The following is an 18613-nucleotide window of genomic DNA, read 5'->3' as shown; positions in this document are numbered from 1 at the left end:
TATTGAAGATGTAATAGATGAATTCAAAGCATGTGTGCCGATAAAAAAAAGACTTGAACTTTAGATTTTACGTACTCTCCATAAAATAACAACATTATAAATATGTTAAAATTATTCAAAAGCATTCAATATAGTATATACTTGATCTTAAATAAATAATAAATTTTTTTTAATAAATATAAATCAAATTTCAAACTACTTATTTCTACAGTGCATTGTTTAATATTCTACTGTAAAACTATGTGTGATTTTAGATTCTAAGGGAAGTAAAGAAGCTAAGTAGTATATATGCAAAAACTTAGATTGTAACTTGAATCTCATATGCGTTAAAAGAAAATGCAAATAAATTAAGGGAAGATTAGAAAATTTATTTGTGAGGGGCCCTATATTTCTTATTGCATAACCTGCGAATAAAGTCTGCGCACGCCTATGGTTACACGTATTATATTGAATTTTAAAAATATGACTTTAATGGACTATTTAAAACTTAAATTAACCTGCACCATACAGTAAAGGTTTATAATACTGGAGTTTATCAATTGCACTTAAAATTACCTTTTCATACACCAATTGCAAAAAACCATTTTAGGGTCGATTAACAAATCGCGCAATTTCTCTTACTCAAGTAACGTTTGAACGATTGTTTTCTAAACTTAAAATTATAAAAACACGTTTAAAAAGTGGTTTAACACAAGATAATTTGAAATCATTATTTTTGAAGAACTGTGAAAGAGAATTGTTGGCCAACATTACACCAGCTCAAGTAATAGACTTAATGTGTGAACAATGCACAAAAATGTTAAGAATGTTGAAAATTTGGTTTTTAAACATTTTACTGAACTATTTATATATTATTGTACTTGTGCTGTCAAATAACTAACAAGAAATAAATATCGGGCATTAGAATGTGTTATTCTACATACAGTAAATTGTATTTAACGAAACAATTAGAATGATAAATAACCAATATTACTGAAAACTTGTTATTGTATATCGTTGAAATTAATATTTGCATGATCAAATGTGCCTAATTATGTTTCATAAAATTCCCCCTACTGTTAAAAAATACATTATAAGCAGTCATTTTAACCAGTAATACATTTTATTACGAGTAACAATATTTTCATATCTGAAGTAGGCAAATTTGAATAGCGCAATTGGTATTTTGACCGTAAAATATAAAAAGCGCAATTGGTACACTAACCGTAAAATATAAAAAGCGCAATCGGTACACTAACCGTAAAATATATGGAACGCAATTGTTCCATATAATATCCATGCCCATATAATACAGCCAATAAGTAATAAAATTATTTGTGGAGGACTTGAGGCAATACATGTTGACATTGAATTCAAAGTAGTTGACATGGTTTCCAGCTGTTATTTTGAATATAAAAGATGCTACATATGTGGTGAAATATTTGATAGTATTACTTTGAAGTTATAAGATACATCATATAGTACATAATATAAATTGTAATCCAGAATAAATCCGTGTTTAAAGTGGCAAAAAAGAGTTTCATATAGTCCTATATAATTAACTAACTCGGCTATTAATTATAAATACATATGTATATAGATGTTATGCAGCGTTTTTAATGAAAAATTTCTTCCACTAATTATTCATGTGCTGTAAAAATATTACACACTTGTAAATAACTTTCTAACTAACCTACTAACTTACTAACTTATTATTTTAAATAACTGATTGTTAATATATTTTAATAAATAAAAAATATTAATGAAACATATTTATAATTATATATTGGTATATAATTAATAATTTATATTTAATATTAGTTTTATTTGTAGAACACTGTTTAACACCTAGTAACATCAATTAAATTGCATAGCTAATTTTTCAACTGTTTTATTGTGTATGATTATTTTTATCAAACAGTTGTCCATTTTAGTAAAATTTTTGGAGAATATTAAAGGGGACGCTTTATAATTACTATACTTATTGAGATTACATTTTTGGGAATTTCATATTTTATTATTGACATTTTAGAATATAAGATATTATTTATAGTCTATAATTATCAAAAAATATTGCACACAAAATAAATTCATTTAAAATGCATATTTAATACAATAGGTTTTTTCTACCACAAGAAAATGGATACATATCTTAAATCTAAACACTTTTTTTCTTTAGATCAAACCAATTGTTGAGAGTTTACCTATTAAGTCACGACAAAACATAAACGTCATTCACTTCGTAAAAACCAATTTCAGTTGCCGGATAAACTCTGTTGTTTATTTATCATCTATTAAAACTTGGTAATTGGTTGTTATACAATTTTAACGATATCAATATTAAAGGAAGAATATTTTATTTAATATTTATTTGTACAAAGTGCGTTCACAGTCAGACTAGGTCTAGTCAGCAATAGGTAGGTAAATTCCGATGTGTTTTAAATACTTCTGAATTAATCTAAAATATAATATATTTTAGACTGCATATTTGTTTTCACTTTTTACTCAGTAAGAACTTAGAGCCTTAGTTAGACCAAGGTTATCTTGTGAATGTCATACAATAACTTCAATACTATAGCTAATAAAAAATTACCTTTATATTTCCATGCATTGCGACAATAATACAGTAGTGGCTAGTAAGTGGCTCAAAACAAATTTGCTATTACATATTATAAACTTTATATAAAACGATGTTATGATTTATTCGCACAAAATGGTTCTATGACAAAATTATATTTATTCGTATATATTTTTATAAACATATTGCGCAAACACTGTGTGTAAACGTTATTTACATTTGTTTATTTGCTTAATATCATATATTTGATTAAAAATCGATTTTATAATTTTTTTTTAATGTAAATTATGAAAAATAAATCTAAAAGAATGCTAAAACCATAATATTTTTAAAACAGTTTACAATAATTATATAATGATTAAAAGTATTTGTTATAATCAGAACAATTTATATATAAGGATTATTGAATATGAAATAAGTTGAGTTATTAAATTTTAAACACTGATTTTATTGTTCGTTTATAGTTCAATAAGGTTATTCTAAAATTGTAAGCAAAAGTATTCTAGTATATCACAGTAGTGGATTTGTATAATATAATGGTTAAACCTTGAGGTACAAAAAAAGCTCACTTAAAGTATTATTAATTGTTATTAAAAATTATTTTTTACTAATAGGTATTGGCTCCAAATTTTTTTCTTGTTTTTACCTAATAATAATTGTATTAATAAATAATTTATCACTACATTTCCCTTTTTCATTATCTATTATTTTACTTTTGTTTTTATTTCTCCTTTCATTATATATTTTTCAAAAAATTCATGGTGTCACAATATTTTTTATTACATAGATGACGGGTAAAATAAATAAATATATTTTAAGGGGTTTTACGTATTAGCATAACGATTGTATAGCAGATTAAATGGCGATACGTTCGTGTTTTTTGTACACTATGACGTATCTTCACCGATTTAATGCAGCTGATTACTCACTTGTTAATGCGTTCTGTAGTTTTTCCTTGGAATTAACTGCGTGATCCCATGTGGCCGTCATCATTTTAATTTCTGTAAAAAAAAAAAATTATAATAATAATAATTATAATGTTATTTTATTAAAACAACTAGGATTTTGGAAATCTGTGCATCTCGAACGGTCGGGTGTAGTTTATTTCTACGCAAAACATCGCCCTAAATTTGTAAATGTTGAAGGGCAACCGATTATATAGTATACGGCAATGATCATTCATACGAATGGTCACTATTACGTAAGACAGTAGCTGGAACAATTTGTTGGGGGGGGTTTAAAACTAAATAATACATATTCGTAATAATTAAAATTGCGTGAAACTCTTAGGTCGAATGAGATACAGGTGTAATTTTATACATTTTTAATTTTTATAGCACTAACCCTTAAGGTATTTTAATCTTTTCATGGTTGAAAAAGTGCATTCTGGTATTATAGAAGCTAAAAGTGGAAATGTAGTTAATAATTTAAAAAGAAAGCCGTACTTATTTGGAAAATACTCAGAATTACATTTAATACATGCTTCAACAGTCTAATTTGTTCAGTGAGATTATTATTAAGCCTCACTTGAAGTTTAAAAAAAAAAAATAGTTATTATTATTCAGTAATTTTCTTTATTCCATAGTAAGTGTACTTTTTTTACTTGTATAATGTGCTATTATAATGCATATCTACCGATAAAATGATGACGCCTTTCGAGGAAATTGTTTTGTTTTATTTTCGGGCGGTACTAGTTTGCGCACAAATATCAAAAAGACAACTTGTTTGGGCACAAAACTACCACTCGTTTGGGAACAGTCGAGTCGTAATCATACACATGGTTTGCGCATAGTTACCTTTTAGACTTTAATAGTTTAATACCTTGCATATTAATATTTCTTTATTATTTAAGTATTTGCATACGTTTTCCTTCCCCCTTAACAGACTTAGGACTGTCTATGAAAGTATTCATATGTGTGGTTAAAAATGTATGTTAATTGCTTATTAATAATTGTAATAAATAATATTTAATACTTGTTCAAGTTAAAAATGCATGATAATTTTAATTTTAATATAATATGATTGGTATATATACGTATATGATAATATATACGTGTCTATTATTTTTTGCAATAAAAGTTTCCCATTATTTGAATGTATTTAATTTGGTCTATTTCGTCAGATGTATATTTTGTCCATTAGTTTATGCGATGTTCAACTAATTCTATTGACTCCTTACGGCAATAATTATTTATATTTTTGTTGATTGATGTTATTTTTAATTCTGTTTTGCTTTGTATTTTAAGAATTACGCTTATTACCTGGTGTATGTGGGGATGTGAAGTGTAAAATTGTTGGTTAAAATGTCTATGAAATGCTTCTACACCGTTCGTAGTTCGAGGTTCGTCTTTTGGATGTCCTGCCCATAACGTAGGATTAAATTTTGAATCGGGAATTATATATGTTTCAAGAACGTAGTTGGAAATGAAAAATCTGACGTTGGGCAATCTGATATTAATTGTGTAAAGGTATCTTTTATTTCTTCTGGAGGTAAATACGGCAAACCAAAAAAACTTTTAAGCCAATTACCAATATTGGAATTTTTGTTATTATACTCAAGTAATAATTGTTTGTTACTTTGAATGTGCCGAAACTAACTTTGAGATAAATGAAAAGTACAAGTCACAATTTTACAATCGGGATAAAGATTTAGTAAAGCATTATGTGTGGATATTTCAAAATCTACATGGAACTCTTTAATATTTACTTCTTAGTTAAGCGTATAGACACAAAGATCCTGAATTGTTATCCATATTGTATTATACGTTGAAATTGACTTACTCTTCAAAAAAATATTATTTTCGTGTGCGCAAACGAGTTCCGATTTTTCAGGTAAAAATTATGAATTGTGCGCAAACAAGTTGCAGCCTTATTTTCTGCAATTTTTGTTGGCAGTATTTTCAAATCCAGAAATTTTGAAAACATTTTAAAGTCGTTTGTCTTGGTTTCAAATTTGTCACCAATATTTGGTAATAACTTAGACAGTCAAGAAATTTGTTTCTTATTAAGCTTTAAATAGACCTCAAACAGTTGGGAGAAAGGCGAAGGCGAAGAAGATGGCAATATCAAACATAATTTTTTAATTACCTAAGTTACAGATATTTTTTTCGTTAATAAAACGACTACAATAATCTTTTGTGATTATTTAATATAATATATATAGAAAACACCAACAGAATTCGTATCCAGTTGTATCCACTTCTTAACAATTAAGAAAATATGTAAATAATATGTAAATAAAATTAAGAAAATAAAGAAAAAATAATAATAATAATAATAATAAAAATTAAGAAAATATGTAAATAATATGTAAATTATTTACATCCATATGCAATATACGGTTGGAACCCGATTGAGTACGGTTGCAATCAAACAATAGGAACTGAAAAAGAACCCATAAACCACATGATTGAGCATGAAAATGGGTGCGACGTTGCCGCTTTGTACCGTAGAATATTAATTGGTGCACTGTATTACTGTGCATTCAAAATTTTTTTATAATTATTATGCAATTCAATTTTAGATTTGTAACGATTATTTGATAATTTAGAATATTTACGGCTCAGGTTTCTTAAAAGAAATAACTCTTCAATAAAAAACAACAAGACACTTTTTTTTTTGCATTTTTTATGTTGTTGGTGTATAGAGCTCGGTGCGTCCATATTATTATTATAAAATAAATTATATTTGATTATAATTATTTATAGTTAAAAATTTTATTGGATTTTAATCATATGTTATAATTACGTTTTTTTTTTTTTTGCTAAAAATAGCACTCATACAACTGTCATGAAAAAGGTAAAAATTTAAATTTTTTTCTCTAAATACTTATTTTCAACTTTCAATAAGTATTTAAGTAGGTTGTCAGCATTTTTAAATTCAGAGTGCTCACGATAAGCCTTTATAGTTGTATTTTTAACGTACCGTAAAGTCAAGGTGTGCGCGACAGTTTTCGAAATATCGCGCCATAATTTTACTGCGCGACACTCGTGTGTTGTGTTCTATTCGTTTTAATGTACTTTAACAAAACGCGCAGTAAAATTACGGCGCGGTAAAAATGTCGCGCGGTAAAATAACGCTAGTGTGTTGCCAGCCTAATAGTTAGTTTTCAATCTGACAACGTTGTACACAATATTTATTTTTTTTTACCGTACTCAATTGGGTTGTCAAAAAGGTTGGCCGATAACGACCGTGCTCAATCGGGTATCACCGCAATATACACGTGTAATAATAAATAAATACACGAGTATTAAATATACTAATATACAAGAATACACATGGGTATTAGTGTACACGGGTTTAAGTATATTTTTTGCCTGCGTGCCCGGCATGTCCGTGTACCCGTGTATTCTAATACCAGTTCACAATCACGACCTCTAGTTGAAACCGCCCTCTCACCCCTTCCATATACGGTCTTGTTATTGGGTACGTTTATGTTATTATTATATTGGTATAATGAATATGTAATGGATACGCGATGATATCGTAATGAGTGAACTTACGGTCTGCTTGAGGATTGAACAACTGTAACAGCACGCCGATGAAAAAATCAAAATATACCAAAAAGTTCATTTGAAATACTTAGACTGTTCACGTAGCACGAAAAAACGCCGTTCGGTTAACATTTTTCGTTCAGCCGTCGGTCGTTAAACAACATGCTGGTCCGTCTACCGTCTCGGGAACTGAAAAAAAAACACACCGAATAAAAAACTATTTCGCACCTATTACGCAAGCGCGCGCATGCACACACGTGTGTACGGGTGTGTACGCGGCGTACATTAAACCATCGAAGTTTTACATGCTATTGTACTTCATCGGCACCGCCGCCGCCAACGCCGTTGTGCGACCAGGGGTTTCCAGACCACGGTCCGCGACTTCCAAAATATTATATTATTAAAAATGAAAAACCAAAAAATAAAAAATACTATACACAAATAAACGGTTTGCATAGTACTTATGCTCAACGATTAATAAATAGTAATTGTCCAGCGAACACTTAATAATAAGTTCGTATTATACTTCTAAATGCATATTCGAACACGTCCCTTGAACAGTACCCGGTACGTATGGTTTTATCATTATCTTCCCAATCGTTATAGATCATATTAAATGATACATTCATTTGATCATCGAATTAGTAGTAATAACATATCTGCACACGTTTCGTTAACATATTATAATGTTACAGATCTTACGAACGTAACTCTGTAGTGTTGCTAAAATATTTTAAGGAAATCGGCGGTAAAATGATTCTGCAGTAAAACATCGATAACGAGATTAAATTATAGCAAATATGGCAGGAAATTTTATTGATTTTTATTTTTATTTTATACTATCCCATCATGTTGCGATGTTCTTAAAGATCTCGTAAAGTCCTCGTGTTTAAAAGTTTGGAGACTGCTGACATATGTAAGTGTTTTCAAGCCTGATAAGTGGCCCGAGCGAAACGCCACAATCAATATGCATGTACACACCAATATATCAAAGTACTCTACACTGTATTTATTATTTATGTGCATACATTAAGAGTACTTCAGCGATGAAATTTTCAACATTTTAATAGTATCATTATTATTAAAATAAATTTACTTTCATTAACAGCACATAGGTATTATACGGTATTTATTTTACGCATAATTATTACAACATCCACACGTGATATGCTTCCTGCATATTTTCGTTCGTACAGTTGTGTGATATCATTTGAATATTGTACATTGGTACCATAAATCATCGAAGTACAAAAACCCGGAATAGAATATTGTTCGAAAAATTATATTTTAGGTACATGCAAAATAAACACAATCAAATATTGAATCAATATTTTATCGTTAAAATTAAGTTTAAACAAAAACTACGAGAGTTATCTATAGTGGAATATAATTGACTGATAACCTATTATATAGTGGAACATATATTTGAAAATCGGACCATGAATAATCACATGAACACAAGTACTGGTACATGTAAATGAATGAATGTTGATTATATTATAGTTTATAATTTCATTGACATATCGCACATTCATATAAAAAAACAGTAACAATTCAAAAAGTTGGTTTTTTTAGTTAAACGTATATTCGGATTCTACAAACGAAATTACATAAATCAACAAAACAGGTTTATCTTTATCTTTAATATTCTCCGTCAGATTGCAATGTAAGTACATTTTATTGAATGAATGATACCAAGGTACCACCAACAAAACCGACATTCCTGAAAAATGCGTTTTTTTGAGTTGTTACTGTTTTGATATAGGTATGCGATATTATGTATAAATTATAAATTTTTTTTGAAAAAATAGATAAATATCCCTTAAATATCCCATAAATATCCCTATCAGTAACGAAAGTAATACATTCTATGTATGTGATAACGTGAAACACTATCATTTGATGTCTACACCAAATACAAAGGGACAATGACTTGTTGTCGGTAAACGGAAAGCAGTTGGTAATTTTATATTTATATGGTATTCGTACTTTTGTAATTAACTATGATAGGTGGTATTCTAATCGCGGTGTAGTACTTAAGGCCAAAAATGCTATTAATGACACTTACTATTTTTAATCAATATCAATGATTTCAATAAATTCTCGCATACAACGTGAATTTAGCAAATCTATCAAAAGCTTAAGCTTTAAAAATTGATGGATTATACTTTGTTAAATGGTATTTAAAATAAATTATACATCAAGAGTTTATTTTACAATGGGTGTGTGTTATAATACATAGATACGGCAATAAAGTGGGACAATCGATTATATAGGTAGGAGGCGAAGTACCAAAAACGATTATGATAATTCAGCCAACATTCGTTTACAAAATAATAAATAATTTAATTCAATTTTTATTCGCTTGAATTTCACCTATGTACAATAAAACAGGTCCGTATCACCAGCACGGCCACTTTTGAATAATAGTACCAAACCTTGACAGTATTTTGTACTTTTTTTTATACAATTTTGTACAACTAAAATAAAATGTTGTACACCCACCCAAACCCGATAATGATACAATCACCTATAAAATACTGTATTTAGTTTATTACATTTTTCTCATAAGGTCAGTGTTACGCACTACGGAGTACCTTTTACCATTCTAATCTATTAAGTAGTAAATATCATTATACAATTTATAATTGTTAACTTTTGTTATCTATAAGATAGCAGTGGTACAGGTACCTACCTTGTATAGGTACATACTAACAACGGATATAGTCATGTCTTAGTATTTTGCATCTTTTGTTGACACGTCATGTACTTGTATTGATGATGTTCCTGATTATATAAATAAAGAATTAAAATATTAATTTAAAACTTTTTTTTTAATTCATGTTGAAATTTATTAATATAATAAGTATGTGATAAAATTATTTAATTATTTATGATTTTTTTTTTTAAAAAAAAAGGGCAGATACGCATAAAGTGAAGGTTTGAAGGATATGGGAAAAGATATAGGAGTATATAAATATATTTAAATTTTAGGCCGGGCGCCCACTAGAGCAACGTCGCACGTGACATCGCATGTGGCGTGGCAAGTAGCGTAATAGTAACGTGGCAGTGGCATAACACGACGCACACCAAAATAGCTTTGGCAACAAGATAACAGTTTTTATTTTCAATACATAATTAATAGATTGGCTTAGTCGACATTGTTAAGTTACCAACTCCGGTTGAGTTGCATTCAAAATGTCTACCTCATCAGATGATGATACTACTTTGGAGCTAATAAATTTAATAAATATGAATTATTATAATAATAATCATTCTAATAATCGTCAAAAGGGAAAAACAACATGGTGCTTTTAATATATTCAAAGAACTACATTTTTACTCAGAGAGGTTTCAGTCATTTTATAGAATGAACCCCAACACCTTCAACTTATTACTTGAAAAAGTGGGACCGTCAATTAAAAAATTAGACACAAAATTCAGGGATTCAGTTCCACCTGAAGAACGAATTTTAATCACTTTGAGGTGAGTAAAAGAATTATAGTTTACATAAAAAAATTATACTTTTGTAAACATATTAAATCTGTAATAATTACGTGTTATTTATTTTAATGAATTATAATAGGTACTGTCTTGTATTAAAAAAAGCAAAATGATTTCAAATTAATGAAAATAACTCCTTTTTTATAAAAAAAATAAATAAATAAAACCTGAGAAATTGTTTTAAGTCTAAAGTAAGTGAATATTACTGGATGTTGAAGAATACGTGTTTGATGCTTATTGGAATACAGGTGGTTCAAAAGTTTGAATAACAGACGGCGGTGAAGTATAATTTATTTGGTTGAATGAAGAAGGTGATTCGGAACTTGAATTTTATAAAAGATCATTATTTATAATTGATGACGGTGTTGATGTAGAGTTGCTGAATGGTTCTGGAGTTGGTCTGTATGAAAATTTACTTAAAATGTCCCCAACTATTTTTAAAATTTCAATCTTAAATCTTCTTTTTTGCTTCGAGTTCATTTCTTTCATGTCAGGCAAAACACTCATCAAAAATGATTCATCTGAATCCTGAATCTTCTTTTCAGAAATATTCGAACCAACATTTTTTTTTGGACTGAAAGTATTCAAATATTGATTTATTCACATCAGTTAGAGAAATGGTATGTTTTGAAGTTTTTTGTTTTTTATTAGGTGGGGGGAGTAGTCCATCACAAAACTTACTTAGTGGTTGTACATCATTTGTATGTTAAGTTTCTGATCCTAACTCATCTTCAGATGCTTTTTGCATGTCGTTGAGCGTCTTATTACTTTTTTCGATGTTAGAATCTTCAGAGAAACTTTCAGATACATAATTGATTGATGAAACTGACTGTCGAGATTTAGTAAACGGCTGTAGAAAGTGCATATGTTCGGCAAGATAATACGGCCTTCTTGATTTTGTAGTACTACCTGAAGAACCGATATTTGACTTTAAATAGCGTGTATAAGATCCCCTTAAATGTTTCCATCGTTCTTTACACTTTGATGCTGTAATTATAAATGTATGTACTTAAAAATAACTATACATAAAAAACAACGTAAAAAAAGGATTACATTATACACATAATATAAATTAAAATTTTTCTTCTTGATTATTAACTATATAATTAAGTTTTAATATTTTTAAGAAAAATTGTTTCCAGATATTTTGCAACTGGTGGTTCTTTTAAGGCTCTATCATTCTACTTTCTTCGAGGTTATACTAAAATAAGAAAAATTATATTTGAAACATCACAAGCAGTTTAGGAAAATTTGTAACCAGAATATATGCCAAACCCAACAACAGAACACTGGTTAAAAGTTTCTGATCGTTATCGGAAATTATGGAACTTGCCTAACTGTATAGGGAGCTTGGATGGCAAGCATATAAAAATCAAAGCCCTTCGAATTCTGGTTCATAATTTTACAACTACAAAGGTTACTTTTCTATAGTTTTAATGGCTGTGTCGGACGCTGATGGATTATTTTTATCAATTGACGTTGGTGAATATGAGAGAAATAGCGATGGCAGAGCATTGAAGGAAAGCGCATTCGGAAAAGCATTATTTGATAAACAACTGAAACTTCCAAAACCATCTCCTTTGCCAGGAGAAGAAAAAGTTTTCCTTTATTATTTTGTAGCAAACGAAGCTTTTCCTCTCACTAATAATATTATGAAACCATATCCTCGTAGACAACTCACAAATGAAAGACGAATATATAACTATAGAATTTCAAGAGGTCGAAAATCATTAGAATGTTCTTTTGGTATGCTTGCATCAAAATTTAGAGTTTTGGAAACACCAATTCATTGTAATGTGGGAAGAATTGATAACATCGTACAGGCTCTATGTGTACTACATAACTTCATACGTATTCACGAAGGAACATATTCAGAACCAGCTATGGAGCAAGATACAACAAATTATTTAAATGAAGATCAACCAAACCAAAGTCAAAGAAATAATCAAAGATCAACAAACAATACTATATATTTAAGAAATCGATTATGTAATTTTTTTTTAAAGCCTGGTCAAATTTTACCATGGCAAGAAAAATATACCGTTTAAAAATAAACAATTTTAATAAAAATTAAGTATTAATATTAAATAAATTTACTTTTTATAAAACATTAGTACTATTATAATATATTACACAAATTATTACGAATTCGGAAATCATAATATAATTTTATATATGTAAATATATATACATATACCTATAACAAATTATTATTTTATTTTTCCTAAATCCAGCTTTTATTTTGAGAGTTAAAATATTTTAACCAATTATGCTGTGAACAAACTGGCTGACGTAACAAGTGTAGATACAGTGTAATAATATGTAGATAACAAAAAATAATTTTAGTCAAATAACTATTATTTTTAATTTTTATTATATCGAAAACAAATTTTGAAGAAAAAAACTACTGTAAAATGACCAGGTTAAGTAAGTTACTAGATATTGTTACGTAATAAAACAGAAAGAATTGAAAATAAATTAGTAAATATAATTACTTACCAGATTCAGATGGCTGTTTTGCAACGTTTTCCCAAGTTCTATCAACAGCGTATTTATTGCAATAATTTGATAGTATGATAGTATGGTCGTAAAGCATTAGATTATTTTCAATAATACTGACAAAACGTATATTATAATCGGGATCGTCTCTCATATTTTTAAATTTTTATAATTATAATTCGATACCAAAAAAATGTTGTACAATGATGATGCGTCGCAAGACGCAAGTGGCAAGAAAATAGAACATGCTCTATTCTAATGATAGTAACGTGGCACGCTACTCGTCATGTGACTGCTATATCAGTTAGGTGGGCGCACACTTATCTAATTAAATTGGGTTTATCCGAAATAACATGCCAGATACATGCTACTTGCCACGCCACATGCGACGCCACGTGCGACGTTGCTCAAGTGGGCACCCGGCCTATTTTGTATAAAAGAAAGCATAGGCGCAATTTGGGGGGGATTTGGGTGTACTTAGCACCCTCATTTTTGAAATTAGCACCCCCAAATGTGTTTATGTTAATTTACATTTAAATACTCATTACTCAATATGTATAGAAAAACAATAGTTTTTGAGTTTTTTTGTATAAGTATATAAATTTTTGTACAATACGAAAAAAAATATCAACTATAGGGTAACAGTTTCAAGTTTCTAGCCACATTGCTTTTGGAATTATGACTAAATAACTAAAATTTGAAATGTGAAAGTCTTAATTATAACGTATTTTTAACATTTCAGGACAGTTATTTTCTCACGTCTAGAAAAACTATTAAGATTTAAAAAAATGACCAATCTTAAGTACCACTGCATGGAAATTTAAAATTTAAAAAAGGTTCTAGAAAAAACTTTTGAACCAGTATTTCTATCCGAAAAAGAGTAAAACAAACATAATACAAACATCATTATATAACCAAATTATCCTTCGTTTCAGTCAGAATCTAAAAGTGATCATGTAATAAAACATTTGTGTTTACAGACATGTAATTCGTTGTACGCACAATAAAAATATAAAATCAAAGTGAACAATTTAAATTTAGAAATATTCATATATTTACCAAATATTTTAATAACTGTTAAACTGTAAGGTTCGCGGGTATCTATAAACATTAAGGAATATGAAAAAGATAGAAGGTTATCAGCACCATCAAATTTTTATTGAAATTGAATTGTGCCCCGGAAAGTAAGGATAAAAAAAAATTCAAGTAGGTAGCAAAGTAAGGAAGTATATGTCATAAACAATATCCACAGTTTGAACCACACTATTCGACTGTTACACTGTTTTTACTTAAATTAAATATAAAAATGTACACAATACTAGGATTTATATAGAGTCAGGAATAATTGCATGACATAATATACACTTATACCGTTCAAATTTACATTGGAAATAATTTTGTTTGCGTGTGCGTACAGATGAAAATCCGGTAAAAAACTGTCCCAGTATTCCTACACAACTACCAACAACGCCATTTAAAGCAATAACATTTTACGTCCCCTGCCCTCTCTACCTTTTTTTTTTTGTAAAATTTGTTTTTATATTTTTAGCTTATAATTTACTTCATTCGGTAAATATGTAAGTTTATATTATCTTATGTATACAATTCTCCGGTCACAGTGTTTATTATTGAACTCCTCTGAAACAGCTTGATCGGTTTTAATGAAATTTTTTGTATATATTTGGTAGGTAGTTTGATAATAGATTATAAACCATTTTCTAAACTCCTAGGTGTTAAGGGTGGCCAATCACAAACGTATAAATTGTAAACTTATAATACAAGCAGAGCATTGGCTCAATATCCATGCCAACTGTAAATTGTAAATATTATATATTTTTATTGCATGAAAAATGTAAACACCGAATGGCATTGCTATCTGAAAATCTGAAATTGATAGACGCTGTCTTTATATCTACTTTCTAAATTTTAATACGAATCTTAAAAAATATTGTCCAATTAAAAACTTAAAGAGTTGAGTTTAGTGAAGGCATAACGCGGCTTGACCAACATACTAATTCAGCGTTTCCCAACTTTTTTTCTGCCGGACCCCTTATATCCCATATTAGTCACATATTACATCTTTAGATAACCGCCCATCGCATGACTCGTTTAGACAAAGATAGAATGCGTTCTCTCATTTAACAAATTCAATTCTAAAAAATGTTTTATCCTATCCTACAAACATTATGAAAGCACGTGTTATAAATGAAGAATATTTACTTAAAATTCTACATAACTCATCTGTATTTCTAAGCTTATATATATATATATGTTTCGTAACCCTCCGAGGGTTGCCTGAGATATTTTTCGGTTATTTTTCACGTTTTGAATATTGATTGATCGGATGATCTGAAAGAAAGCAACGGTTGAATTGTTCATAGCAATATATTGTTCTATGTCCGTGCACATTAACGTTATGATCACAATATGTATTGAAAAATACCATAAAAAACTACAATAACGATATATGACAACAGAACGGTACTATTTGAGTGCTGAGTGTTCTTCGAAAAAACTTTAACCTGTGATGTTCATCGTCACCGGTAACAATTGTGTCGGCTTTTGACGAGTTTGATTGATGGTACAATGTTTTGCAGATAACCGATCGATTGGTCGGTTTTCCGATTGTTTCGTCTTGAAATGAGTCCTTTAGTTGCGATGAAGAAAGGCCACACATCAAGGTTACGTGCAAGGTATTTGTGGCAACCTTACCTTATGCTCCTCCTCGTCACCCGTAGCTCATGTCCAATGTCGCGTCCGGAGTTTAGTGTCATGTCTGGTATTAATGTCTTGTCCGGTGTTCATGTCGTGTCTGGTAATAAATGTCGTGTCATGTATATAATGTCATGTTCTGTATATAATGTCAAGTCTGGTGTTTAATGTCGAGTCCGGTGTGTAACGTCACGTTCGATAATGATTAGCCGGCCGCGGCGGGTACCCGGATCACGTCCACCAGGGGGTAAGCCGACCACCGAAAATCGACTTCTACCTCGTCCGTGGCCGTGCACCCTGGCCTGGCCACGACCTCAGTGGACCATGTTGCCACGGACCGGAAGGTGATGTCTTCGCCGTCATCGTGGTCATCTGCATAGCCGTCGTTGGCGTGCGGCTCAGGGACCTCGATCGTGACCACGACGTGCACGCGAGTTTTCACCATCTCGGAGGTTATCTCGGCCGCGTCACTTCTCGGTCGGATCACGCACTCAGCAGCCCAAGTGAGCGCCATATCAACCTGGTGCGTCTCAAACCAGGACGGAGTAGCGATCACGAACACTTCGGAGGTGACATCGACCGAAGTGGTCACTTCGATGACGTTGGACGCGTAGTGCGTTTCGGTGTCCCCGCGTTCCTGCAGGACCAGGGCCGGTACCGATGGAACGACGTCACGATCGGTCTCCACTGCTTTCAGGCACCGTTTATGCGCGAACGTCTGTCTGCAAACTGCGAAACAAAAACATACAGTCACGGCGTCATAAAAAACAGTGTAGTGCGTGTGCAAGTATGACTAACTGATAATCGAGAACTTTATAAAAAACCGCTTCTAACGCCAAAAAAAACTAATGAACAAGTTTAAACAATTTAATCGATCGTTATAAACTGGAGCAATTAATTTTTTTTTTCCTATTCCGTTCGCTTCAGGAATTGATTAGATTATTTAAACGATGTATATTTTTATGATGATTTTTTCGAGATGAACTATTTATTTAAATCGAGAAACAAAACGCTAGATACTCGAGATTGTTTTACGTTTTAAAAACTTGATTATTTTTCAATGATAAAATATCACCGATAATCACGACATATCACCGTTTTATTGACTCAGCCAAACCGATTCTGCAGCACTTCGCTGTTTACAACAGTTTAGCGTGATTAGAGAAAATCTTAATTTACCTTAATTGCATAAAGATAAAAAAGAAATTTGTATGAAGTCCTTTCATAATCACAATAGTGATAACGGATAACTGTAATGCTGAATTTTGATATTTAGAATTTTGTATCCAAAGGGATGTGAACGAAATTACCGCGTTCCGCTGATGAAATACAATAAATTAATTTTTACTTTTGCATTTCGCCATTTTCTTGCCAAACCAATTTCGGCGACCACACAAGTGGCATTCACGGCACCATCTTCTCTTCCAATTCACTTGATCAACTTCGAAATCATGGGAGCAATCGATGCTGTTTGCAATAAAAACACCATTAGTTTACTATAAATTCTTGCATGTGAAACACGTTACATACCTTGAAGACATCTTTCTGTTTGTTCTGTATATAAGTGCAGAGCTGAAATTCATCCGTGCAAGTAATCAATCAAATGAGACTAACGGGCGCCTCGTTTGTTATCGACGAAAAAAATTATAAAATCAACTTAGTAACAAACGCATTGATGTATGTACCAGCGCATAAATATAAATATACTACCTGACCCGACAAATGTTGTTTTTTCATATAAATTATTTCCAGAGAATATTTTGCTAGAAAAAAATAACTAATTTAATATAGGCATGAAAGGATGTGGGTAAGGATAAGGATGTAAGGAAGAGGTATGGAGTGCTATGAACGGCGACGAAATATAAAATTGAAAAAACATCAAACATTTATTTTTTTAATAATTTATTAAAATTGATCCATTAAAATTATGTATAGATCACTAATTATGACAATATTAGTAAAAAAACAATATCTATCCTTTAATGCAACAGAGTGTAAAATATTTTTTGTTATCCCATCTTTCGTCAACACAAACTAGGTGATTCAAGAGCACGCCACGTAAACAGCCCGTGTGAAAAATATGATGTCTTTAAATCTAAGCCACAGACAGACTTCATTTGGCCTTGAAATTTATTGACAGTCATTGCAACTGCCAATCTAATTGGAAATTGAAGGCATTTAAATTGTATTGATACATCTTTGGGTATAATAGGGATTAGCGGTAATAATATATATTCATTTTCCATTTTCTGAAATAACCGTGTATAAAATAAACATCTTGTTTTTTTTTTAGAACTTTCAGCATAAACTATTTTAATTCAACAATTACATGTTAATAAAATAGTATATAACACAGTAGTTAAGTACATGATTTAAACATAACAAAAGAAAACAACAGCGGAACAGAATACACTGGTGATACAAATAATAATAAAGACAATTTCTTGGATTGTAAGTTTGCACATAACAACGGATACCAAGCGTGTATGTAGATTAGATAACAACATAAATAAATGATTTTTGATAATTAAGTACAATAATATGCGATATTAAGTAATTATCTATATCTATACTACTATATAAAATGAAATTGAATTAGTTGCATACAAATACAAAAAACGTGCAAGTATTAAATCAGTGAAGTGTAACAGCAATTAATATGTATACCTTTCTAAATTTCCATTTTTTAAATTATAAATTATTATTTCCAGGTTATTCCACCTTTAATTAACAGTGAAACATTTTTTATGCTATAAAAACAAATTTTTCAAATCAAGTAAAGTAAGTAAGTTTGTACTATCGAAATACTATCGAAAAAATAATCGATTTTAATTTTGGTGCAAATTAC

The 18613-nt window shown here is 30.0% G+C and overlaps 3 protein-coding genes across 3 annotated transcripts in view; 1 reads left to right on the top strand and 2 right to left on the bottom strand.

Annotated features, from left to right (window-relative positions):
- Positions 1-7351, bottom strand: part of LOC112684705 (protein FAM151B) — a 17298-nt gene extending 9947 nt beyond the window's left edge. The window contains exons 1-2 of the mRNA XM_025556349.1: positions 7060-7351; positions 3487-3558 (exon numbers count right to left, since the gene is read on the bottom strand). Of these exons, the coding sequence (XP_025412134.1) occupies positions 3487-3558; positions 7060-7129 (142 nt within the window). The 5' untranslated portion in view covers positions 7130-7351. The remainder of the gene's footprint in view (positions 1-3486; positions 3559-7059) is intronic.
- Positions 7352-9900: 2549 nt separating this feature from the next.
- LOC112684727 lies at positions 9901-12602 on the top strand. The gene is made up of 2 exons (XM_025556373.1): positions 9901-10536; positions 11697-12602. The coding sequence occupies exon 2, from the start codon at positions 11991-11993 to the stop codon at positions 12600-12602; it is 612 nt and encodes a 203-aa protein (XP_025412158.1). The 5' UTR covers positions 9901-10536; positions 11697-11990.
- Positions 10650-11419, bottom strand: LOC112684728. The gene is made up of 2 exons (XM_025556374.1): positions 11280-11419; positions 10650-11146 (listed from the first exon to the last, which is right to left on the bottom strand). The coding sequence occupies exons 1-2, from the start codon at positions 11417-11419 to the stop codon at positions 10885-10887; spliced, it is 402 nt and encodes a 133-aa protein (XP_025412159.1). The 3' UTR covers positions 10650-10884.
- Positions 12603-18613: the final 6011 nt, after the last annotated feature.

This window comes from Sipha flava, unplaced genomic scaffold, assembly GCF_003268045.1.
Source record: "Sipha flava isolate LNK unplaced genomic scaffold, YSA_version1 256_pilon_pilon, whole genome shotgun sequence".
Classification (NCBI taxonomy): Eukaryota; Metazoa; Arthropoda; class Insecta; order Hemiptera; family Aphididae; genus Sipha; species Sipha flava.
The sequence above is the reverse complement of the archived record's forward strand: the minus strand, read 5'-3'. Positions and strand labels throughout refer to the sequence as shown.

Excerpts from the sequence above, each read along its gene's own strand:
- LOC112684728 (XM_025556374.1), bottom strand. The coding sequence starts at position 11,419 with ATGCACTTTCTACAGCCGTTTACTAAATCTCGACAGTCAGTTTCATCA. Across the intron at positions 11,147-11,279 it reads CAAAAAGCATCTGAAGATGA|ATATTTGAATACTTTCAGTC; the intron begins GTTAGGATCAGA and ends GTGAATAAATCA.
- LOC112684727 (XM_025556373.1), top strand. The coding sequence starts at position 11,991 with ATGGCTGTGTCGGACGCTGATGGATTATTTTTATCAATTGACGTTGGT.